The sequence below is a fragment of the Morone saxatilis genome, unplaced genomic scaffold, assembly GCF_004916995.1.
Source record: "Morone saxatilis isolate NCDOM2014 unplaced genomic scaffold, NCSU_SB_2.0 Contig7, whole genome shotgun sequence".
Classification (NCBI taxonomy): Eukaryota; Metazoa; Chordata; class Actinopteri; family Moronidae; genus Morone; species Morone saxatilis.
Window position 1 is genome coordinate 9,747,169 of NW_023340246.1, and position 26,605 is coordinate 9,773,773.

At 41.7% G+C, this 26,605-nt stretch overlaps 1 protein-coding gene across 1 annotated transcript in view; it reads left to right on the forward strand.

Annotated features, from left to right (window-relative positions):
- Positions 1-26,605, forward strand: part of nbas (NBAS subunit of NRZ tethering complex) — a 138,189-nt gene that overhangs the window by 16,394 nt on the left and 95,190 nt on the right. Inside the window, exons 14-25 of the mRNA XM_035679126.1 lie at positions 209-402; positions 2,051-2,326; positions 6,085-6,210; positions 6,562-6,713; positions 6,871-7,008; positions 12,941-13,019; positions 15,120-15,224; positions 15,708-15,844; positions 18,786-18,872; positions 19,909-20,062; positions 24,064-24,249; positions 26,358-26,535. Of these exons, the coding sequence (XP_035535019.1) occupies positions 209-402; positions 2,051-2,326; positions 6,085-6,210; positions 6,562-6,713; positions 6,871-7,008; positions 12,941-13,019; positions 15,120-15,224; positions 15,708-15,844; positions 18,786-18,872; positions 19,909-20,062; positions 24,064-24,249; positions 26,358-26,535 (1,812 nt within the window). The remainder of the gene's footprint in view (positions 1-208; positions 403-2,050; positions 2,327-6,084; positions 6,211-6,561; positions 6,714-6,870; positions 7,009-12,940; positions 13,020-15,119; positions 15,225-15,707; positions 15,845-18,785; positions 18,873-19,908; positions 20,063-24,063; positions 24,250-26,357; positions 26,536-26,605) is intronic.

Consider the following 26,605-nt stretch of genomic DNA (forward strand, 5'->3'; position numbering starts at 1 on the left):
TCATCTCATGCATGACATGTGATAGATATGCCCACATGTGTAAATATGGCTTACAGTAGGAAAACAACTCATGTAATGGGGATAAGAGTATATGATCCCAAAAGGTGGGGCTAATAAATACAAATCTCTATTGGCTTTGGTCCACGCTCTTCTGTTGTGTAACCACATTTGTAAAACTGCCCTGACGTCTCTCCACGACCTGTCCCAGATAAGGAGCAGTACTACCCGCTGGTGGATGTCAACTGGTGGAGTGACAACGTGTTGATTCTGGCCCGCTGCTCTGGCTCCGTCACCGTCTCATCCGTCAGGACGCTGCGCAACCTGCTGGGAAAATCCTGCGAATGGTTCGAGCCCTCACCTCGAGTCACCGCCGCACACGATGGAGGCTTCCTCAGCCTGGAGGTAAATGTAAACATAGTGGTATAGTAAGTAGAGTAAACAAACAGAGGGAGTTTGTAAGGTATAGTTAGGCATGTGAGAATCATATAAGCATCCTTAGCTCTAGTCAAACATTATAGATGTTGGCCTTCAGGGTTTTGAAAGGCATATTATAGAATAAAAATAGTTTTTCATCCTGCTATCAATTTTCTATACTGCCTATTCAGTTCAGGGCCACACAGGGCGGAAGCCTGAACCAACATGCACTGGGAGAGAAAAGGAAACAAACTAGACAGGTTACCAGTCTATTGTGGGGATGTCAGTTGTTTTATTTATTAAAGATTGAAAACAAAGTGAGTGGTACAATATAATCAATCGTGTCTTTGCAGCACAAATGTGCGCATTGACTTGTGATGGATCCTTTGTGCTGCCATGATTCCCTAAAGGACGGATTTTATCTGTTATTGTTCAGTTTGTTAGCGTCGCTGTTTAAAGGCATGTGTATGTGTGTGTGTATAATGGCGTGCGATGATGAAATATGTACCCCTGCTGCTTTATCCCCCAACAAAGACCCTGATATCGCATCACCCTCCTCTTTTATTTCAGTCCTTTCGTCTGTCTTTATTTTTTCTAATCTGATTGCATAGAGAGAGAAGGTGGGGGGGTTTCTTTATCAGCCAGCTGCCAACTTTTTGGAAAGGTTTCATCATCCTGCTTCAGTGTGAAGCGGGGTGTGGGGTGCCTGAGTAGTTGCATCTACAGCTGAAGGTCTGAGTGCGTTGAAATGTGTGTTGAAATTACCTTGAGCATGCACTTATGCATCCACACGTAGAATAATGTGACCTTGTGTGTTTGTGATGATTGTTTGTGCATCTTCCCGTGTGCGATGAGTTTGGGTAGTCTATTTATGCAGCACTTTGGAAGCTGCCTCAGCTCCTCATTGATTAAGGTGCTTAACATTTTTACAGGTGCTAAATGTTTCATAAACCCTGGCTCTGCTAGCATTTTTCTCAAGTGAGCTAAAACACAGACAGGCATCACAACAATATACGCTGCATGTGTATGAAAAATGGGCAAATAATATTCCCCAAACTGAGGCTATCACAAAACTAGAGAGCCGGGCAAGACAAGTTGAAGGAAGTACTTTGGACAGCTTGGATTTAAATTTTCTATCGAGCAGCTTGACCTTGCTGTTGTTTTGTGTTTTAGACAGCCTGCTGATGTGGCATGAGGGTGTTAAATTAAGTGTGTTTACCAGCTAAAGCACAGCTAGATGTAAACTGTGCTGCATTGCATTCAATGCTTCATTTTTCATTCATCACTTCCTGCTGGCACAGGAGTGTCCACGCTCAGCATCCGAAAGTCATTCTGGGCAAAGGTTGTAAATCTGACAGCCTCAATCATCGGGAATGGGGCGTCTTCTGTTTTGCAGTCCTCACTTTATGATATGAGCCAATAAGACAGATGTATTTTTATGTAAAAAGACAACTGCGGTTTTATGATCAATTTCAAGCCGTGTGTTAGCAGTATAATTCAAAGTTATTTTCGATCACCTTTTTCTCACTCTTGTTCACTTTTAAATTCTTCTTCTTCCATCCTTCTTACCTTTTGCTGTCTCTCAGCGTACCCCCGTCCCATTCGTAACACTATATATTTTTTTTATCATCCACAGTGTGAGGTGAAGCTGGCTCAGAAGCGTGGGCGCCTGGAGAGCAACCTGAGCGGCGGGGCCAGTGAGGATGAGGAGGGTGATGACGGAGGAGACTCTGACTCAGACGAAGAGTCCTCAGCCAAAGCCCGCTACTTTGGCTATATCAAGCAGGGCCTGTATTATGTGACGGAGATGGAACGGTTCGCCCCGCCACGCAAGCGCCCCCGCACTGTTACCAAGAACTACCGTCTGGTCAGCCTGAGGTCAACAACACCAGAGGAGCTGTACCAGAGGAAGGTAGGAGCCTCACAGGGCTTGTGAAAGACTGGAAAATCAGTGTTGACATGGACCTGCTGAAACTTAATCCAACACTCCTGAAGCACTAAACTTGTATCTTGTTTAGAAGGGCAATAGCTTTGAATTTTGGCTCCAGAATGTGCTGCACAGGTAAAAAGCTCACTGAGTGCTCCTCTTGACATTGCTTTTTTGATGGCAGCTTTTTTGAATTTTTAGAAGACTACTTTCTCCCAGGCCTGAATCCATGTGGTCACATTTTTTGATGAAAGCGCAAATTTTGAAAGTGCTGGGTCAGATAAAGGGAGAATAATGGGACCCCAGTATGGCTATTCCCTTGCACAGCTTTCTGTTGAAATAGTCTAACCATGCCAGACTGGAGGCACAGCTCTAGGGACAGCGCTCAGTGGGTCCAACACTTTAGTCCAGACTGAAAAAATCCCAACAACTATTAAATCAATTGCCAGTTTTCCTTTAGCGCCACCATGAGCTTGACATTTTCGGTTGTGAGTTAAACGTCTCAACAAGTCCTGGATGGATTTGCTCCCTGCATTCATGTTCCCAATAGGATGCATTCTAATCTCTTTGGTGATCTATTAACTTTTCATTTAGCATTTTGTGAATGACCCAATCCCCTGCAAAATGAATGATTCCCATCACCCTCTGCTGCTAGCGATAGTCTTTGAGGTTTGAATGCATAGCCAGTTGGTTGGGTGGTTACTGAGTTGCCTGGTGACTGTTGTTACAGTATTCATATTTCATAACATCTACATAATTGCTGTGACCTGTCTGGACAGGTACTTTTTTATAGGACAGTTAAAGTTGCAGATGCAGTGCGTTAAACCCGGTAGGAGTCCTCAGAATGAGGTAGCACAGCCATAATAGGGGAAAATGAAGAGTCACATTTCTGTTACTGTTTACTTATTCACTGCGGCGCACACAACAAAATCCTTATATGCTTAGTCGAGAAAAGCTTTCGTCAGTGATCATGCTGGAGTGCCTTCATGTGTGGATTTGAGTTCTTTTAGCTCAGCAATCTAAACAACAGCTCCAGAGCTGACGTGCAGTTCTCTGCCTCACACAGTGTTATAAATTCATTTTGGCAAAGAAGCTGATATTACCTATTTAATATTTCAAAGATACTCCATTTGTAATTATACCACCCCTTTTTTAAGGCCTTTATCATATTCAGGCTGATATATCTGCCTTAGTGTAATGCCAGTAATCATTTTTAAGAGCAGCTGTCAATTCTCTTCAATCCTGGATATCACATTTACCAAGAAACTCTTCATTTCTTTTTGCCACTTAATTTAGCAGCAACTGAAGGACGTCATATGTATCCGTTTGGTCACTGACGGAATTATAACAGGCCGATCTGCAAAATTGGTTTCTGACTAAATAAATCCTGTGCCAGCTCAGTGAAGTGCTATTGTTTTGTTGGATCAGCTCCAGAGTGCTGTTGAGGAGAAATGAAAACCAAGCAAGATGTTCAGCCCGCTTTAAGGCTATTTCTCAGTCCCAGGGGTTTCTCTGGAATTCTAATTGCTGCATTAGAAATATGGCTGTTGTTGCTACTCACTACAAATTGCAGCAAAGACAACAACATGCTCTATCACAAAGCACAGTATCGGCTCTCAATGGTCCCAAGTTTGAGCATGGTTCATCAGTCATTTTTATGACCCATCATCTATTTCCTTCTTCATCATTGTCATCATCATTAGACACCATTAGTCATTACCATCAATCCTAACAGTGGAGAGTTACAAAGTAATATATCATTATTATCTCTTTGTAACACTTGGTACCCGCAGCACTTCCCCAGCTGCTGCTCTGGCTCTCCTGTTGGAATTTTTCTATTCACATGTACCACATGTAGGCGTGTGAGTGAAGACAATACAGACGCTGTATTGTCTTCTTCTGCATGTATTTCGGTGTATGCGTATGCATGTATATGGGTGTCAGCGCCTGCATATTGCTTGTGTTATATTTCTACAGTTGCACACACACCTACACACCTATACACACTCTCACCCACACACCCTCACACACATACACACACACGCACAGAAATGACCTGATCTCTCCTCAGAGGTTCACCTCATGTGAGGTTTGTTGTCCAATCGTCTGCAAATAGACCAGATGAAGCGATTCTGGGTTATTTCCTCTAGTCAGCCTCTTCATGTGTTCATAAGTTTGGTGTCGTAACCCTGCCTGTGAGAGTAGCACACTGGCAGGGCTGATAACAGATTTATTAGCTGAATCCAGAGAGAGAAAGAAGCAGTTTTTGATGTCCTCCTACGTGAGGTTTAACTGTGTGGGGTTCTTATTGCCCTCGAGGAACCGCAGTCTGGCTAATGTGTTGCTTTGTACTCCTACACACAGAAAGAGATGGATGCGCAGTGTGTCAGTCAGCCTGTTTGCACACATGTACTTTCACACACATTGAGTGGGCTTGGATAACTGAGGTGTCATGCTGTTAGATAAAATAATTTAAAAAGACACTGATATGACACAAAACCTCTTTCAGCATCATTATGTGATAGCATCCAAGCCAGGCTTATTTAATAATAATACGGCATTAATGACAACAACCAGCTATTGCTGCTACGGAAGAGAAATATACAGTAACAAGACAAAGAGGCTACAGTCGTGCTAGTGTCTCTGTGAGGCTGTACTTGATCGATGATCTGTGATTTGAGCAAACATCAGAATGCTAGGTGTAATGTTTATTATGCTTACCATCTAAGTGTTTAAAAGCACTAATGATCATATCCCCTGACTTGTCCTTTATCAGGTCAAAAATGTGAAGTACATTTGGTTTAGGATCAAACACCTGCAAAACTAATTACCTTGCCATCATGCTTACATGCTAAACTAAGAAGATGAATATGGTAATCATACCTGCTAAATATCAGCATGTTAGCTGTGAGTATGCACAGCTGCTAGCTGGCTGTAGACTTTTTGTGTTTGTATTATTTTAGTGAGGCAGTACTGTTGTGTGTGAGATTAAGTCCCAGTATCCAAATCCTGATTTGATTTCTTTTCTTCAAATATCCCCAAATATTTTATTCCCCTTCAGCCATTCTCCTTATCCCTATGTAGCAGACCCTGTCCAGACTGTGTCACATTGCACATTGCTTCACAGATTGAAATCTGCATGTTAGAGCTGTTCCTATTCAGTCTTTGAGCATTCAGAGTGCGCACTCAGGATTTCGGAAGTGCCATTGCGTGCGCGCAGGTTTATTCAAAGCCTTGGCTTCTTTGTCCTTCAGTGTGATGGGAAATTGGGCAATGGACTTTTCTCCTGTGTGTGTTTTATTTTGCCTTGATAATTGCTTTAAATATTGTGTGGTTCGAATTTGTTTAGTGCATTTTATTAATTTAATTTTGTCTAGGAACACAGTGCATGAAGATTAAATCAGTAATATACCCTTGGAACCTTAATTGGATATTAAAATTTTTTTTTTTTAAAAACAACTCCCACAATATGAAATGACTTTTATTCTGTATTGTATTTTTGTACCTAAAGTTTACATCACAACATTTGCTCTGTGCCTGCCCAATTTCTGGATAATCTTATCATCAAATGGATTGTTCCTGTCATTTATAAACATTAATTCGCTCATCTTTTCTCATGGCACATGTTTGTTTTAGTGCTGTCCACTCCATAATGTGAAGAAAACATGCATATATATGTGTATATATAGCTAGATCATGTCCTCATAATGTGTTTATTTTGTGCATTTTTGTTCATCCCACAGATTGACAATGAAGAATATGGTGAAGCCCTGTCTCTTGCCCAAGCGTACAATCTGGATTCTGACCTTGTCTACCAGAGACAGTGGAGGAAGAGTACCGTCAGCATCGCTTCAATACAAGATTATCTGGTAAAAGATAGAAGAAATAAGAGAGATAGATGTGAGGAAATGAGGAAAGGAGGAGGAGAGAAGGTTAAGAAGAGAGAGAGATGAAGAAGTGTATCAGTTTTGGTGTTTATCACAGTATATTAGATGTCTGGTAAGAAATATATAGTGTATGTGTGTGGGCGAGTAGTGCACTGCACACGCTTAAGTGCAGCACAACCCCCTTACTCTATTTCACGCATCATTTTTACCAATTTGTAGCAAATTTTCACACCCTTCCCTCCTAATTCTGTATCTCATTTTATCCCATCATTTCTTCTGAACTCCTTCCCTTTCTTTCTTCCCTCTCCTTCCATTCCCCTACGTCTGACCCAGAGCAAGATCTGCAAACGCTCATGGGTGCTGCACGAGTGTGTGGAGCGCGTCCCAGAGAACGTTGACGCGGCCAAGGAGCTGCTGCAGTACGGCCTGAAGGGAACCGACCTTGAGGCCCTCATAGCCATAGGAAACAGGGAAGATGGGGGCAGGTAGGGTGTTCCAATACATGATCACACGCCAACGCAATCCTTGCACATGCATAGTCTAAAACAGCCAATTGATTTTTATCAGCTTCTCATTCAACCTGAGGCTCGTTCTGTATTTACTATTTAGCTACAGTATGTGTCATCTCCTTGCCATTGCCAGGTTTATCATGCCAGGCGACGTTGACCTCGATGACCTGCCCTACGAAGACATCCTGTCAGACGATGTGGAGCTGGAAATTAAGAAGGAGAAGGAGGGCAAGAAGAGACAAGAGCTGTTGGCTAAGGTCGACTTCAGCAGGTACACAGACGGTCGTCAGACTGTTGGTTAGTCAGCTCAGTTATTCAGCCAGACAGCAGATGAATACAGAAAGTCACAGCAGGCAGAAGTGCTGCCAGTGTTCTGAGCGTACAGAGACTAGTGCATTTATTTGAACAAAATCACCAGGGCTGCATGGCTCATGGTTGCAGAGACCATCCTTCAGCTAGAGGACCCAAGCTTGGTTGGCAAGCATCTGCCTTTATGAAATGTCCTTGTGCAAGTTACCAAAGCCCCTATTTCACACATAAAATCCTTTCACAGTATGATACTCCTTTCTAGGCATGCCAGCAGCATGTCTTTAGGAATGGCAATGTTGATCTGCCAGCAGGTGTGTTTATTGGTTGGCTTGGTGGTTGGTCGGTTGGTTTGTTCACCACTTATGTCCCTGACTACGTGGACATTCATGGTCCCCAGAGGATGATTTGTAATATTCTGGATCCCCTAACCTTTCATCTAGCTTCACCATCAGGTCAACGTTTAATGCTTCAGTTTATGACCAGATACCTGGGACAGTATTAGAACTCAGCTGTTTAGTACTAATTAGCAAATGTTAGCATGATAGCGCTATAGAATCCCTTTTTTGCACTTTTGTTGGATCTCAGGTTGTTCTTTTTGCGAATGCGTCTCCATGCTGTGTAGTGAGATGAGCCTTCTAAATTTGCTGTCAACACTTTTATTTATAAATACCAACACAGACTTCATAATTCTCGACCGGGAAAAAAGGTGGGAAAATAGCGTTGAGAAAACAAACCTTCACATGGTGTCTGTATTTGGCAAAAAAGTAATGTGTAAAAGTAAAAGTGTAAAAGTATGTGGTGGAATTTTAACTGTAGAAATTAAGGACATGGCAGATTCTCATGGGATTAAGATCACAGACAACCTCTGCAATTATTATAAATTACTACAAGTCCACAGACAGTAATACTCCTGTGCAAATATAGGGCGTTACTTTTGTTACTAAATCGCAGGAAGTAGTTTGTATAGTTTTTCACAAAACTTTCAAGACCGCACCACCTGAATTCAACACCAGCTTCCGACTTTGAGTAGCAGTTGTTAGGTGGGTGGTAAAATCCAGATCCTGACCTGTGTGAATTGCCTTGTTGGCAGGTTGATGCCTGCTGTATGGAGAGCTTAAATTAAATCATTATTATTCACAGTGTCAACTATAATGATAGGTGTTGCGACTGCACTTTGATTTGTTGAAAATAACGAAAAGGAGAGATTGTGGCGAAGGTATTTAAGGTGTAGACAAGGAAAACCGTGAGGAAATGGGAGAGAAGGCTGCCAAATGTAACACTGATTGTTTGATTAGGTCGCACACTGGAGAGGGGATCATAAAGGCAGGGACATTAATGAGGATGAGGGGGAGAGAAGGAGTGAGCATTGGTGGAGATTAGTGGGTAATCTGCTGGAGGTAATTTATGCCTTTGTTGTCGAGTGCCCAGGGAAAGACTAATGAAAAACCCTTTAGTGATCACTAATCACCTCTCATACACACACACACACACACACACACACACACACACACGCATGCAAATACACACTCCTATGTATCATAAAAAACTCTCAAGCTTAATGAGTTCATACACACATTTGTTAAAAATGACAACGTGTAAACAAAAAAGTCATATACTTAAAGGAATGACGCACATTAAAAATGCATATCCATGCTGTGTTTATGCAAACAAACGTTGTGCGTACAGGTATTTCAAGCTTCAGTAGCCGGATTGTGTGGGTCTCTTGTTCTTCACACCCCAGACACTTAACCAGTGAGCCTCCAGTCTGCGTTTGAGTGATAAAGAGCAGTAGCGGTGTAATATTGAGCTCCTGTAAAATCTCCTCTTCAGTTCCCTGTTTAGGTTTTTTTTTTTTGTCCCCTTGCCCGTTTGATTTTCTTTCTGTTTAACTCATTGTGTAATAAAACTGTTTAGCTTTATTGCGGACCTGTAGTCCATGGTAGATAAAGAAAAGATGGAGGATAAGAAAAAGATATAAGAGGGAGTAAAAAATCAATAACTCTACATTAAATCGTCAGTGAATTGCCTTCTTTAAATATGCCGATTTTTCTCCTCTCTATCTCTGAGTTGTTGTGTCTGCCAGGCAGCTCATACATGTGTCCAAAAAAGTTGTTTATATATACGTGTGTGTGTGTGCGTTTGGTGCAGTGGAGCCCCTCACTAATGGATCCAGTCATGTTGCCTCGAGGCCTGTGGCCGAGGCCTGAGACAGATAATAATTCTCTTAATTTCTTTTTAACTACACCACCATTACAGAAATGGCTTGGTATCGATCACAGCTGCTGTGCATGTCTGTGTGTGCGCACGCTTTTTGTGTGTGAGATGCTCCTGTGTTTAGATAAGAACTGTATTTAACTACTGCCTGTCACAATGAGTGCATCTTTTGTCTCACCGCATGTTTTGATGTTGTCTGTGTGTTTGTGTGTGTGTCTCCAGTCTGTAGAATGAAATAAAATCTGATTATTGTTCTCTTGGGTAAGAAACAGAAAAAAATGACTTTTGGACTCCACTCTTAAAGATCGTAATTGACAGTTCTTGTCCAGGAGAGAATCACATTTTCAATAATGAAACCAATCAATTGATTTCAGGTGTCTTATGTAGGATGCTCAAAGATTTCCCTCTCCACAAACACAGGTTGTATAAGGAACCCAATACAATGACGGATGTTAATGTACTCTCCCAGCCTTCTAGTACATTTCTCTTGTTACTACCAGCTTTACTCCTACAGGCAATGTGTTGTACTTGCATTCAGTTATCCTGAAATGTAATATCACATAAAATACAGACTTCCTCAGGACTTGGTTATTGGTTTTTATTCCTAACTGTCACGCACCAGTTGGGTGTTGTTCGTCTTACATGTGTTAAAACCATTGTTTTGGCTGCATGCAGACATTTTTATCTTTTCGCCTCTTTTTCATCAGTCTGCGTATGCATAATAAAGTATAATTCAGAATCTGCCGAGGGCCATTATAACTGCTGCTCTGACTCTCTGCATACAGCAACAAGATGGACAATACTGCAGTTGTAATGTGTGTGTGCGTGTGCATGAGAGACAAAGAGAGAGCGAGAGATTGGGGGTGGCGGGGTGGGGGTGTGAAGATGAGAGTGTGCAATCTGCTGCAAGGTGTTCTTATCTGATCAGATCCAGACCTCAATCAGAAGTCTCATTTTCTCATTTGCTCCAGCATTGGTCGTGTCTGTGTGTCTGTGTCTGTGTCTGTGTGTGTATGCGCAGTCAACTGTTTATGCTTTTACTGTGGTGTCCATGTGAAGGCATGAGCCGAAGTGTTTTTGTCTGTTTATGCAGTCCAATTTTGTACCTCACACTGTGTGATAATCATTTTTATCGCAAAGTGCAATTCTGCGTGTGTGAGTGTATGAGTGTGTTGGCCTGTTTATACTGTTCAATCTCTGTCCAGTACAGTCATATTCAAGGTGTTTGTACAGAGATGGAGGAGCGATACCATCTGACTGTAATAATCTGCAGTTTTGATAGCTTCCAAATACAAAAAGCTCACATGCACGCGCATACACATACACATATGTTGAAGCAATCAGGATTCAGTCTTTTTACATTTGACAGCATGTGCCATGATATGTAACAGTCTGAAGAACAATTTAAGTTCACATTGAATCTTTAATCTTACAGCCCTCAGTCTCCATTCAGATGTGTCGCAGTGTTTTTGTTCATTCTGGTCCTTTCTTAACTACGTTATCCCCCCTTGAGTCACTGTTTATTGTAAGGGCGATTCAGAGAACTAATATAAACCCTTACAAAGGCACAGGGACTCTGTTGCCCTTTTGGTTTATGGACAGGTTGCCTATTTGTATGTGTAACAGTGTAGTACACACTGTTTATGCTGTACTTGAATGGAATTCAGCAGTAGGATTTGCAATTTAGAAGCCAGAGACGTGGACTGAATTGAACATTCAGCCCCCTCTAACCTGTTGGTGGCCATTTCCATAATGCTCTGGACCTTTGTCAAGACTGTTTTAAATGATTCTTACAACGTTGATTGTTAATAGATAATGCTCTGCCCACTCTGTGTGCACAGGTTATTCTCCTGTGGGGCGTGTCTTTGAGTTATTGGGACATGTACAATCTGTCAAATTATATTCCATATATAAGAAAAGGAAGAAAAAAGACAGGAACAAGTAAGATGCCCCGGCACATAATTTTATGAATTTACAACAATATTTACAGAAATTAAATATCTGAGGAATGAAAACATCAGCCTTGCAGCTTTTATAAGTCATTCAAAGTTCAATCATCATGTAATCATCATGTAATCTTGTATCTTGAGTGTACAATAGGTCTATAAAAACTTGAAACTCCTTAGAGCATGACATGTCCTGTTATCTAATCATTCAGTCCTTTGGGAGAAAAAAAAAAGTAAATTAGATATCCAGTATACTTCTCTTCTAAAAGGTATTCCATGTCATTAAAAAGTGCTGCTGTGGGTAGTATCTGCCATTCCTCTATATGGAACGCTTGTTTTCATTCATATTCACGCTCTAATGAACGTGCATCTTACCAACATATGATAACCCACAAAGACATTTGATCATGCTAAAGTGCAACACGTGATGACATCACTGATGAAATTATTTTTTTTCCCAGTGTGAAGATGAGTAGTTGCTTTTGACTATGTTATTAGATTGTGCACATCATCTGCATTTGTAAACTGCATCTGAGATAGCAAAATGCATTTTTACAGATTTTACATTTAATTTAATAAGCATTCTTGCAGTAATTGAGAGTTTTATCCAAAGTTTAGTCAACCAAATTGAAATTGAGGATGTCCTATGACCATGTTTTCCTCTTTTGAGGCCATTTTGTTTGTATTCGAGTTTATGATTGAGCCATCATACAAAACCTCAAGAGTGAAACAGACGGGTGAAATAGCTTTCTAACATCTCGTCTCCTCTCGTCTCCCTCTCTCTTCCCTCTCCTTCCTCCACCTCCACTTCTCTTACTTTGCTCTGAAGAGGCAGAGCAAAGCAATAATTACCACTAGTACGAGTGCTAAGCCGCCACTCTTTGATGTGCCAGAGAGTGTGTTGAGCCAGTGTTAATCTCTGTTAGTCTGTGTAGAGGAACCCTGATAAGGGCTGATAGCGCACGCTGTAATGAGGGATTAAGGATTAAGACGGCGGTGGAGGGGTCAGCTCTCCTGTGGTTACACTGCGGTTGATCCAGGCTACATTTTTCAGGAGTTGTGGGCACCACTCCCTCTTGGTCAGGTTGTTTCCTTGTGGATCAGACTTGGGTGTGTGAGTATGTGGTGAAAAATGTTTTATATTACTGCAAGTATGTGTGATCCGAGGGGGGCATACCTGACCACGTGCAGTAGCTTTCAGCCTTTTGGTTCTTTTCCCTTGGGCATACCTCGAGTGATTGAATTGTAGGTAGATCCTATATAGCCTAGCGCCTTGGTGTTTGGTGGTCATCCAATTTATTTATGGTCGTGATTAAATGACATTGAAAATTGATTTGATTCTCACAGGGCAATCGGTCACCTCATTGACAGCTAGCATTCCATACATAACAACTGAAGGGTTCTTGTGGTCATAAGGAGTTGATTTGTTGCCCTTAGAAAATGATTAGGTCTAGAGGGCACCATGTGGTATTGTAGTCACCAGTCCCAAGCATTGTTATATAGGTCCCTGTGGGTCTGCTGTATAGGGTCAATTTACAGTTAATTTAAAGCCAGAGTGTGTGTTAGTGGAGAGTATGGACTGAGCTTGAAGTTTGATTGGACTGTGGTTAGAACAAAACACTATTCAGATGTTGTAATTTGCCATTTTGGATGGTAATTGTGATGTTGCTTTGAAGTGCTTTTGCAGGCATGCTGTTGATATGTGTGTGTGTGCGTGTGCGTGTGCATGCTCAGGCTGACTCTGGAGCAGAAGGAGCTGTGTCGGAGCCGACTGAAACTGCTCTCCTACCTGGACCGGCTGGAAACATACGAGGTAACAACAATCACCCACCTTTTTTTCTTTCTGCTGCTGTACCACCAGACTTAAGGACAGCTTCTTCCCTCAGGCTGTGAGACTACTAAATGTATCCTCAAAACTGCATCATTCATTTTTGCAGCATTTTCAGCATAAAGGGAACTACGATCTAAATTTCATTATACAAGCCTGCGTTGTAAATGACAATTAAATAATCTTGAATCCTTGAATCCTTTCTAGTACACTGGATCTGCCCTTGGAAATCTTACACATAGTAGAACTTCAGGTTATGTAATAACTGAGATGTCCTCTGATTATTCTATCGATCAATTGTTTGTCTATAAAATGTCAGCAAGATCCCGAGGTGACGTCTTTCCTGTTGTCCGCCTGACAGACCAGAACTCAAAAATATGCAGATTAATATGATAATTGTTGCCATTTTTGCTTTAAAACAACACTAATAATCCATTATCAAAATTCTTGCTTTAATAGTCTGTTAAACTACCAGTTGTTTCAGCTCTAGATCTAATAACGACTCTGAAGCATCCAATTGACAAGTGTAAAAGTCTGCAGGTCACTTAACCGTGGTAGGGTTCACTGATATTTCAGAGATTACTTTAACACCCTGTCTGCAGCCTGTCAACAGCAGCTCCAGTCCTCTGTCAGTGTCTGCAGCAGTTGGAACCCCTTTAGCCACAACTGTTTGGGTTTGATGGCCTGATGTGGTTCAATTTGGGGGCCCTTGACAACAAAAGGGCCCGGAGTGGAGCCAACAAGCTCACTGGAGTCTGAAATGATGTTTTCCAGGCTGATAACTCATTACATAAACTGAGCTCTCGAGAGTTAAGCTCGCCTCTTAACTCACAGGAAGGAGAATGTGTTTGAAGTACTATTAACTACTATTAAAATTATACAAAGCCACTAAAGGACCGTATTGTGTGTTCATTAACACGTTTGCAGAAGACACAAGCTAATTCAGTGGTTTGGTTTAAAATTCTTTATTGCTTGGTTTTCCCATTGGCAACCTAATTCCTCCTCCTTTCGTATCCAATCCCTCCAAAGCACAGAGGCTTTTCTCACATGCCTTTTATCAATACTCTCTCTTAACCCCACTAATCTCTTTAGAAATATTGAAAAGTTGTAGAAGATATTTATGTGAGAGGCATTCAAAGTATGTAAATAAAAGAATGGTTTAGTAACTTGCTGTGGCAAATTTGCTGTGGTTTTAGAGGACTACAGTACACGAGCATCAGCGCAGCGTAGATGGATACTTGCTTAAAGTGGAACTTGTGACACTTGCAACTACTCAGCAGCACTTCGGATTTCAGATTTACGATGAATAATGTTAACATGCACGCCCTTCTCATCCGCGATAAATCACAGACGAACAGGGCCATACTTTCTCCCATGCAGGAGAAGAGGAGAGATGAGATTATGCCCTGCTAGATATTCAACTCAGACAGAATGACGTCTCTCTCTTTATTCGGACATTGTCATGGTAACTGCAGCACTCGTCAGATTCCTTTTGCCCCAATCCATTTTCTCTGGCTGTCTATGAATATGATATTAGGGTTTTTATCATCCCGACTTGGGCTGGCTCTGTCTGCATAAGGCCCATTCAGAGGCTATCCATCAGACTCGCGCACACACACATCTACACAACGACTCACGCACACACACACACACACACACACACACACACACACACACACTGGCGTAGAGGATGCTACTGAGATTTTATACACGCAGACACACATAAATCACTCTAAGCCAAAGGCCAGGGCAACAAATGTTCCCTCCTGACATATGCGTGTGCACACAGTTACACACTCTCTCTCTCCTACCTTCCTTAGATGGTTTCAACTAAAAGGACAAGACAGCTGTGTGCTAGAAAGTTAAATAGCACCTCAGTTGACTTTGTCTTAGTGCATTCATTTGCAGTCACATCTTCTACTCACTCTTTTCCTCTTATCTCTAGTTTGACTTTCTACCCAGGAAAGATAACCGTCTGCTTCACAAATGTCTTTTTATGAACCACAGTTGTATTCCGTCTCCCTCAATTCCTTCTGGTCTCTCTCTCTCCCCCTCTCCCTTACTCTCTTGCTTCACACTCTCCAGGAGATCCTTGGCGGTCCTCATGCAGCCGAGCAGAAATACGATGCAGAGTTCTTCAAGAAGTTCCGCAGTCAAAATATTGTTTTGTCAGCGAGAAACTATGCCAGGGTAACATCAGACTCAGACTCTCTAGTCATCTCACTTAATTTTCTTGTCTTAGCTTGTCTGCTTTTCCATTTGGCCCTAATGTGATATGCACTTAGTTGCCAGTTTAGTAGGTACACAAAACTAATGCAGTCTAATACAACAGTCCTGCAATAAATCCTACTTTCTTGAAGGTTATAGTGTTCAGTTGTTGTCAAAACTGTTTTACCCTCACTGATTGGACAAAATAATAGAAACACCTGTTGTTTGGTGTACTTAAACTGGCAACTGTGTGTGTGTTTATTTGTATTTCCTACAAAATGGCTTTGGGCCTGTTTGTTCACTAATATATTACATTAGTATTTGCTGCTCCGTGTCAAATAATAAGATTCAGATTGCCATTTATATTTGTAATGTAATCACATAATTAGCAATTTCTTTTGTGTAATTTAAAATCAGTTGGGTAAAAGTTTTCAGCTGTTGGATCATGCATTTGCTTGCCTGCAGGAGAGTAACGTGCAGGCTCTGGACATTCTGTTCACGTACCACGGCGCAGAACTCCTCCAGCATCGGCTAGCTATTCTTTACAACTTCCCAGAAACCACCTCTCCGCACGAGTACACCATCCTGCTGCCCGAAGCCTGGTGAGACACACACAAATACACACAGTCATTAAGGGGGGAAAAAAAACAAGAAATCATCATTTTTGACTTGTCATTTAAAAATGTGCTTAATTGAGAAATGGAGGGATAGTCCTGGACTCCACTCACTGAAGGCTCAAAGCAAAGTGCCCTTTCAGTCATTCAGATTAATCTTTGTGTGTTTTTACAGACAGTTTTTCTAAGAAATAACTATAAACCATTATATTCTTGTCTATTCTATACTCAGTATTGTATTTTCCTCTTAACATACTAAAAAGGAATCCATTCATATGTACTGATGCATTGATAATGATTATGAAAGCACTTGAAAATAATGGAAATGGACATCTACAAATGGACATTTCAGAAATATAGCAACTAGTAGTTTTTTTGTATTCCCCCCCCCTTTTTTACGATTCACTTTTTAGGCAAAGAAGCAGCAGGTGTAAAAATACATGCATTACCACAGGAACTGGCACCCTTTCTGATGTCTGAAAATTTACACCTCTCTGGAACGCACAAGTTGCACTTCTCACTACATTTCAAATTAAAATCACCTAAAACTGGAATCACACCTGTCTCGGTGCGCGCACTCAAAGGTCTTTCTCACTTCCTCTTCTTTGTTCTCACCTTCGCACATCGGGGATCTTTTTTGCTCGAAAAACTGCACACACAAACAAGCTTATGTAACTATAAGTGTACACGCATCGCCACAGTTTAAGACATTGGAAAACACAGCACTGAAATAAAAGGAGAGAGACTCAGTTTACATGCAAACAAAACTGAACACCTTAATGTGATCCGATACTAGCTGCAGTGATTGCAGTTGTCTGCCTGCACTTTGGTCTTGTTCGAGTTTTCACCTCGCCGTTTCTGCTTTTGGGATTGGAGGAACGCCGAAGGGTAGGGAGTTGTGGAGGGGATATTTGAGAAGGAGATGATGGAGGAGTGTTTTGGAGGGGAAGAAGTCATTCCTCACCCCTTTATGGTTCACAAATAGAGGTGACAGACTGGATTTACCGATGAGTGCAGCCAGCCATCCGTTGCTCCTTTTTTGTTTCCTCTAAGCCGCTTTTTCATTTTACTCCTCTCCATTTTATTTCACCCTTTCCCCTTCCTCCATTTTAGACTATACCTATATACTCTGTGCTAGCATTTAATTAATAATATCCCACATACACATTTATATAAATAAGCACATGAATACAAGTCCCCTGCAGTCATGAGCTAAAAAACATACACCATATAGAAATTATTGTTCTTACGTCTTTCACCTAAACACACACACACCCACACACACACACACTGCCACTGCTCCCTTTTATTAGCCATGTCTGAGTTTGTATGGAGGTCAGGCAGCTGTGGCTCTGCAGTGAGCATCCATCATGGCGTTGCCGCTGTGGGGCAGTTTCCTATTTTCCCCAGCCTGTGAGCACCAACTGCTCCTCCCAACAGCTCTCGCTCCTACACTGCAGCAGACGGAGTCGGCTCCAGCCATCTGTTTGGAGCTCACTGGCTATATACTAAAGTCTTGCTTCATTGGAAGGGGAAAATATTCTCCTGTAATATTGATCAGGTCTGCAAAAGGGACCTCTAGATGCATGGAAGAATGCAGAATAGTCATATTTTGTTGAAAACTTTGCCGGCAGCTTGAAACGGGTTTGGCCCAGTGGAAATAAAAATAAACTAAAACGCCTGCTCCAGGTTTGCTTTGCATCTCCATTTTCCTCCCGCCCCGCTTGCCTGGCTCTCTCAGGCTGACGCGGAGTAGATTAGGGGTGCAGGCGTGGAATAATTCATTCCTCCCATCAATATCCGAGGCTCTCGCACCAATATTTGCTCCCCACCCTCTAACCTGGCTGTCTTTAATGAGGAAAGAGGAGCTGGGAGTTGGGGAACGACAGGGGAAAAAAGAGAGCAAAAGAGGAAGAACTGAGACTTCTCGATCTCTGTCGTCTGTGTGTTTAAAATCCCAATGGTAACGGATGAACTTGCGCTCGAGTGTTGGTAAAACTCTTCCCACTTTTGTGTGTTGACATAAATCACATCGGCTACTCGGACACTTCTTATGTATTTTGTGATTGGAAAGAATTTATGGCCGTGTAAAAAAAACTGCTGCAGCGCGTGTGCACTCGGCCTTTAACTGCACCAAAGCTATAGATGATTTGTAGCCCGCGCTATCTCCTTGAGTTTTACAGCCCCACTACATATTTTTCTGTCTACAGACAAATAGATAACAAGAAGAAATGCATTAATCCTAGAATAAGAGATAAAAACAGCTCAGTATGTGTGCATGCATTCACATACTGCTGTAAGTGTGCGTATGAGTGTCTGAGTCTTGTCAGCACTGACACGCCAGGTTACAGAGTCATTCTTCACTTTAGTTCCTTTTCTTGTGTGTTCCCTATTTGTCTTCCTCAGACCTGTCACACTCAAGGAGACCAGGAAGAAGTAAAGCTTAGTACCAACACGACGTTTAGAAAATAAAAGTCCTCGCTATTTACAACCGAGGCACGACTCAGACTGTTTTCGAAAGTTCTTTGACTTGTTTATCGTTGTGCTTTTGTTTTTGTTTTTTTTCTCCAATCCGTTTTTCCCTTATTATGCTCCGCTGTTTCCATTTCCCATATGTTGCTGCCTTTCACCACTGTAGTTTATGACCGTATTTAGTTTGAGACAGTAAATGTCTTTGCTGATTTATCAGGTGCCATAATAGGGTGGGTGTGGTGCGGTTTATTTTTTGACTACTGGCTTCTCATTGGTCTTTGTTCTCATATGTACGCTTTATTGAGATATTTCCTATGTTTTTCTCCCCAAAACTCCTTCTTCCTCCAATTTTGTATCTCTCTCCTTCTCTTCTTCTGTCTCGTTCTTCCCTTTTTTACTCTTTCTTCCTTTTTGCCTCATTCTGTCTCTTTGCGCCTTGTTCTTTCACTTTTTTCAGTCTGGATGACAGAGGTGAGTTGGTGTTGATTCCATGGGATGAGCAGAGGCACAGAGAGATGGACTGGTGCGAGGCAGAGGAGTGCAGGTAAACAGTGAACATCGGCTTTGACAGGAACACACCGACATTATCACATTGCACACTAAGCATTGTAATAAACCAAGCTTGGGCAGCAGGTTTACAGTAGTAAAATCTCTCCATCCCTGTGATAACAAAGCCTCTCGCAGTGTAGAATTGTTAAAATTCATACTCCATACAGGCCAGATGCTTGTGCTGGCATCATTATGTGAAACAAAACATGACATCCTATTATCTAAATGTTAAACAGAACCATAACAAACTAATACCAAATCTTGTTGTGCTGCCAATTTATGCCATTTGCCTGCTTCTGTAGGGAGGCCAGCTTCATTTACAATTTTATTTAGCGAGCTCTTTTTTTATTGCTCTTTGGTGTAGAGTCATAACATCAGTTGGCTATTGGGGTATGCTTGGCAAGGGATTGCAAGGGTGAAATTGTGATACTGTGATTGTGTGATGCCAATATTTGTTTATATGTTTCTCTCCCACTTTCCTTTTTTGACATGTTATATACTCATTCTCCCATTTTTTCTTTCCCTTCTCACTCTAACCCTATAAACTTGAAAGGGTAAGAGCGGTGATATATGTTTGTTATTCTCAAACAAATCCCATGAGAATATCAAAAAATCAACTTAGCGTTAGTCTGTCTCTAAATACCTTCTGGCTTCCCCATCCTGTTTGTGGCTCTCGACCCCAAGCCCATTGATTGCGGCTGAACATGGACGCCTTTAATTATGGACCATGAATATATTACTTTCATTTTAAAATGCAAAATTTACTGCAGCAGGAGAGTAAATGTGGGACTGAGTCAAAACAGTGCCCATGTTCATGGTAATGAAGAAACACGGTTGCAGACACCAATGTGGCTCATTGATGTGTTTTTAAATTGATTTTGTAGGAATATGTATGCTCTTGTAATGGGTTTTGCTATACGAAAAATACAGATTTGTCTTTTAAGTTGCCTGCATAATCTACTGTCTACCTGTACTAAAAAAGCAAATAAATAGGTAAAATTCACTCCACTCTCCCTCCATGTCTTCCTCAGAGCAGTGCTGGATCAGAACTTGTTCGATGATGACAGTTTCCTGTATGAGGACGCTCCAGAGGTGCTGAGGTTCCGCACAGCCACACCCTCCATCGAGCTGCTGACCGACTGGTACCAGAGCAGAGCTAAGGATATCGACTCCTGCTCCAGACAGGTGCGAACACTTTCGTCGTTGCGGTTCTCGGTTGCTGCTAAAAAAATAAAAAAATAAAAAAAGCATTACACTGCTGATTACCACGGTTTCGGCTTTCAACAGATCCCACTTTCATAGAATGATTGGATTTGTCACTTTCACCTTGCAATTAGTTTGTTAGTCCCTTGTTAGTGGTCAAAATCAGCTCCAAGTGGTAAAAATGTCTCTGTGAAGGTGAAACATTTTTCACACCCTGCTAAAGTTCTTTTTCAGGATCCTTCTGCTTGATTGGAACTTATAGCAGGACAGCAGCATAAAGGAATGAGTTGCCATCTGGCAATCGGGGAGATAATTGCCGTGGCACACTTCTTTTAGATTGGGGCTGCAAAATGTGACGAGCTGGGATTCAGACTGCAAAAGAGATGTTGCCAACCTCCATCAGTAAAGGTCACTTTGATCCTATCTGTGACAGTCATTATCATATTTGCCATATGGACCTCTAATGAAGAGTAACCAAAGCTTCTGTCATCTACGTTCTGTTGCTGTAAGTGAAAAATAGAACTTGATAGGACTTGTTTAGTGGAGTAATGGGATGTAACCGCTGGAGCTGCCCACTCTCTCCACCCACACTATCCTCACCACAGCTCTGTCCCCTCTTTACCTCCTTCACAGTGATGGATCAAGGTTGTCACAGCGCTCTCTTTGTCTTTCTGAAAGAACTAACTAGGGTGCAGTCATATCTTTCCCCTTCATTTCTCCATTTTATCCCTTTCACTGGGTGTAAGGAGGATGGAGGAGAAGAGATTTGGGGGTCCATTGCTCATTTTTGAAGACAACTGGGGAATCGTGCCTTTCATCATCCACTCAAGAGAGAAAGAAAGTGAGACTGAGAGTCTCGAATGTGTGTGTAAAAGGAGGTCTTAATCTCTAGGAATTCCAGCTCTCTCTTTCATTCTGTCCCTTGTTCCTTTTTTAATTTGACCTCATTTGCTTTTTGCTCTCTGACACGTTACTCTAGGAGCCTCTCAGGACCGTCCCTAGCTCTCATGTCTCTCGCTTTTTCACACTTCTGTTTTTCTCACTCACACTCACGTAGATGCAGCAGAGAGAGAGAGACTCTGGAACAGCTTTACTGCCATTTGCCGAGCTTTCTTCCCCCTCCTTCCTGCCCTCTTCACTTCTTCAGCTCATTTGTTCTCTCTCATTTGCACCCTCCTCCCATCCCTCATTTGGCCGTGTTTATGCTTGGGAGAGCGTTTTAATGGAGGAAAATGGGGTTTGATTAAAAGGAGCCACATCAGAGGAAGCTGAAGTGTTTTAAACCAGTCACAGAGCCGCAGGAAGTGAGGTGCTGAATGGGAAGATTGACAAGATGACTCACAGAGGGAGACGGGTTTTTGAAAAAGCAGAGAATGAAAGTGCAACCAAAAAGAAAGAAAAACGGAGATAAATGCTGGGCGAATTCAACATCCCTACTTAGTTTAGAGTATATTACAAACACAGAAAGATGAGAGGAAGGGAGGACAGGACTAACAGATGTTGAGGTAAAAAGGGAAAGCAATCTCATGGAAAGAGCTGTCTGCGGGAAAGAAAATCACAGGTTGTAAGGGGGTAAAAGGGTAGAAATAAAGGATATTAAAAACAAGTGTTGTTTGAAACACCGTTGGCAACAAAATGGCCCAAAATGAGAGGTTGGCTTTGGAAGTCAGACAGAGAAAGGAGACAGGCATACAGAGAAGGCAAAGGTCCAGACTTGGAGTTCAAATGGAGGCCAGTCTGACTGTAACAGACTTTTTGTAAGAAGTGGGAAGAGAGAGAGAGAGAGAGAGAAACTAAGCCGAGTGAAAATGTGAAAACGGTGTTTGGAAGAAAGGGCTGAGATAGGACAGGGAGGAGAGACAAAGAAGGATCAAATTGAGCTGGAAAATTAGACTGAAGAGTCGGTGAGAGAGAGAGAGAGAGAGAGAGAGACACTGAGGATACAAGTTGTATAACAGTGGCGAGAAGGATGAGGGGAGGGCAAGGAGACGAGGTCGTAATTAAAAAGTGTGAGATTTTAACATCTGAATTGTCTGTGGTTAGCTGGGGGATCTATCTCTGGAGAGCAGGGAAAGAGAGAAGGAGGGGAGTGGTGGAGTGAACACGGAGGATCTTTACTCACAGTTGGATCAATAGACTTCTCTCTCTTGTTGTATCTAATTGCTCAGGCTCTGACTCAAGGTGATTTGGGTTTTCTCTCGTCCTGCGAGTGTGTGCACGTGCATTTTAAAAATGAAGGCGTGCAATTATTTATTCAGCAAGAAATGTGTTGAGATAAGCTGAAGATGACAAGGTTGCGGACCCCGTGAGTGCACGCGTGCGTGTGCTAGATGCTGCGCTATCCGTTGTGCTAAAGGGCTCTCCTGCTCTAAAAGGTGGAGAGAAAGCAATCATCACTACAGGGCCCAGCGGCATCTGCTATTGATTGGCTAGCATCCACAGGTGTCTGAGCATCAATTGGGTGGGCGTGCTGCCAGCGTATAGGTGGTCGGATATCGATTGGTTGCTCTTCTGGATGGAATTTTATTGATCAGAGTAACAGGAAGCCCAAATCTTCCCTGTGTTATTGTCTAGAGACTAATGATTGGATATTAGTAATGACTGACAGGTGTTATTTGGTTTCACATTAGTTGGGATATTGTTGTCTGGCTCACGTCCCAGTTCAGTGACCTCTTTTTCAATGACGTGGCGCCCTGCTGTAAACAACCTCTTCATTCACCCGCTGAACAAGTTACTTTGGCTGAGTTAACCGGATTGTAACAAGGTTGAAACGTACAAGGCACCAGATACAATAGCATGTATATAGGCATTCAGTGCAGTACAACAGCACTACATAGCACAGCCTCAAAGGTAATTCAACAAATGTCACATAATAGAGATTAAACATTGGAGCTTTCACAAATGTTGGTTTTCTATTGTGAGCTTCTGCACTGCTTTGGGTTGGAGTATAAAATATCTGTGTTCTGTCTTCCACCTTTTGGAGTTTGATTTATTATATGGCATGCTGTATTTTAATGGGATTATTTCATCACCCTGCAGGACCGCTCTGAAGATAGTTTTTTGATTGTAACATTGGTCAGCTTACCTGAAAAGGGTAAGTGCCCACCAGAAGAAAGTGTGGCACACCGCAGGGTCAGCCAACTTTAAGGCACAAGGAGTAAATTAATATAATGGTTGCAACAAGGGTTAGGGGTTAGTTTTTAGTCATGCTAGCGCTGTAGATCTAGGGATAGGAGTATCGGTCAGTTGCTCAGTCCATCACTTTGGTCCAGACTGAGAAATGTATTTGATTGATTGCCATACAATTTTGTACAGACATTCGTGCTTCCCAGAGGATGTATCCTACTTACTTTGGCGATCTGACTTTGAGTATATGTCTTGATTGCTGGATGGATTGCCATAAAATGTGGGATCAATATCCGTGGTGCCCAGAGGATGAATCCCAATGACTTTGTGGGTGTCGTGACCTCTCACGTATCCATTATAATATCTCTACATATACAATATGGATTGGCAGTCACTTCAGTCTAAGGGATATTAATGTGCCCCAGAGAGTGGAGCCTTCTGACTTCATCCCCTCACCTTTGCTCTAGCACCACCAGCAGGTTATTCATGCACTGTGAACTTTGTGATCCCCTGATTTTTCATCTATGGCCGTCACCATGTCACAATTTTGTCCAGTTCTTATGGTTTATAACATTTTGGCCATTTTTATGCTCAGCTTTTCAACCTCACAGAACTCCTAGCGCAGCTGTAGTCTTGTTGTATAATGTCACATTTCATAGTCACATGAAACCACTCAGAACAGTGCACACTAAAGATTAAGTCCACAATAGCATGGTGTCATCCCTTAATAGATAGACCAACTGCCAAGTCTTCAAAATAAAATAAGAATTTGGCTAATGATGTAGTTGCTTCACACTGACTGTTGCAGTTTTTTCCTCTTTTTTGTTCTCTAATTGGCATCTCTTTGTGTTCATCAGGTGGACTGTGCCCTGTCACTGGTGCGTCTGGGGAAGGAGCGGGAGATCCCAGGGCTAGAGCTCTTGTGTGATGACATGGTCACCATGGAAACACTGGTGTATGAGACATCATGTGAATTGAGTCTGACACTTAAAGATTTTCAGCAGCTAAGTGACATCGACAAGCTCCGCCTGCTCATGAAAAATGTAAGTGGCATGATTTTCGCCTTTCACCTTGAACATTTAACATTTTCATTGGAGGCCTTTCCCACAATGTGTTTTGGAATCGGTTACTGGTTTGAAATTTGGATTCTTTGTATGACAAAATGAATGACAGAAGTCTGATTAAAGTGTATGCAAATTGTTGTTTTCACTAGGCGTGTGCTGATATCTTATTTTCTAGCCAAAATGATGTAGGTATGACAGATCACTTTGTTACTGGAACAAAATGTCCCTGTCTACACTATCAAAACAAAATTGTCCTAGAGGTGTGTCATTATTATTATTATTATAGACAAATATTTTTGCATCTTTTGGAGATGAATATATTTAGGTTATTTTTATAATGCAGCCCCTGCTGACTCAATATTGCTTACCCCGCTTTCCTCTATGTTAAATGTGCATTTGCCAGCATGATGCTTTGTCTAGTTCACAGTGTGCAGGCGGTTCCCTGTCAGTAAAAATCTGAAAGCTTTCCTTGCAATTCATTTTAAAGTTCCATAGTGCGGTTGCTTTAATCCTTGACTGCTGCTCAAATGAGCATAATATATGCTAATTACAACTTGAATAGGCAACAAAAGCAAACAGAAGAATTTCACAGTTTGAAATTGTTTTTAATAGCGGTCTCACAGTAAATCAGTTACTTATAATTCCTGAAATCCCTGACATTTGACAATCTTTCCATCCAACAGCAGCGAGAGAGCTATGAAAGCTAGTCCGTAGCAGGTACTACAGTTACAAGTCCCCTTGGAGTACATAATATAAGCTGTCCTCTAAATTGTAGCTAATAACTGCCAGCTTCAGCCTGCGAGGACCACTGCCAGTAGGATCTGCCATATAGGCAGGCAGCCAGCAAATGTTGTTGACTGCACTAACACATGCTGTTTGACTGGTACTCCCTTTGGGCGCTATGTGAGTGTGTGTGTGACTGTGAATGTTTACCAAACTCGCCTAGATTAAATCTCCCTCTTTGCCTGTGTCTGATGTCTTCCTTTATCAGAGACACAGTACACAAAAGTAAAATGTTTGCGTGTGGGTGTGCAAGTTTGCATTTAGCATCTGAATTTTTTTTTTCATTTTTCCTGTGGTTGCTCTCTTATCTGTATATCCTGAGTCATAGCTACTGCAAGGTGGGTGCGAAGCCCTGTACAAACCTGACATGCATCCCTACACATCACATCACAACCCACATAAAGTAGCCATTAAAGTTCAGTTCAGGTTTAATTGCGTGGCACAATTTCATGTAAGTGCTGTTCTAAAAACATTAAAACCAACCAGATCAATCTATATGAACAAGAAAATGCTCCCACAGGGTTTGCATCTGATTTTGATTCTGTTTCCAGGTTGCGAACACACATTGTGTGCTTTTATGTTTGTATTTCTTGTCCAGATCAGGAGAAGCTTTCCACTCATTAGGAGTTTATTTCCTCCTTTGCAGCATCACATAAAATGAACTAGCATATAACTGCGCTTGACACTTGACGTTAGGCTTGCTAACTTTAGCAGACACATAATAGAAGGGCAAGTAGAAACTTGCTAGCCTAGCAGCATTAAGGGAACTTCTCGCAACACTCTTTTTAAGTAAAAAGTATGTACTGTCAACAATTCTCTATCAAAGCACTCATTTTGTAGTCCCGTAGTCTGACTTCTCACTCGTGTTACTATGAGAACCGGGGTTTGATGGTTCTGTGGCATTTTATTGGTTATGTTTAGCATCCTAGCTAATGACTATACTCTTGATAAATCTATTGATTACAATCATTTAATTTAAAAACACCTTCATCTCCATAAAATGCAAGAGCTGATAGAACCATCTATTTTAAAAATAATTTACATTTTGTCACCTATTTGGTTCAATACAGTACTTTATGTGCAAGATATGTAACTTTCAGTTTATATATCACATACTAAGACGAAGAAGAAGTATAGTTATAAATCAGTGGCCAAGTTAAAACCGGTTTTTGGTCAGAAATGATCAGGATTTGTCAGTAATTTGGAACAAAATGGGAAATAGTGTCCAGAATAAAAAACATTATTCTGTAGGTATAAAAATGTCGATGAACCGTATTTTATAGTAAATGTCTTTCTATCACCAGTCCACCACAGAGCGATATGTGAAAGATGCCTTCCAGTGGATGGTGCCATTCCTGCACCGATGTGAGGGACAGACGGAGGGTGCTGCTAAATCTCTTCTCAGAGAGTACCTGGTCGGCCTGGCCCAGCGAGACCTCACCCTGCCCCTCATCATCTTCCAGCACTCGAAGCCTGACGTAAGTATCCGAACACACAAACACAAGTGCAGGGGGCGTCACACTTGGGTAACCATAATACACACACACACACA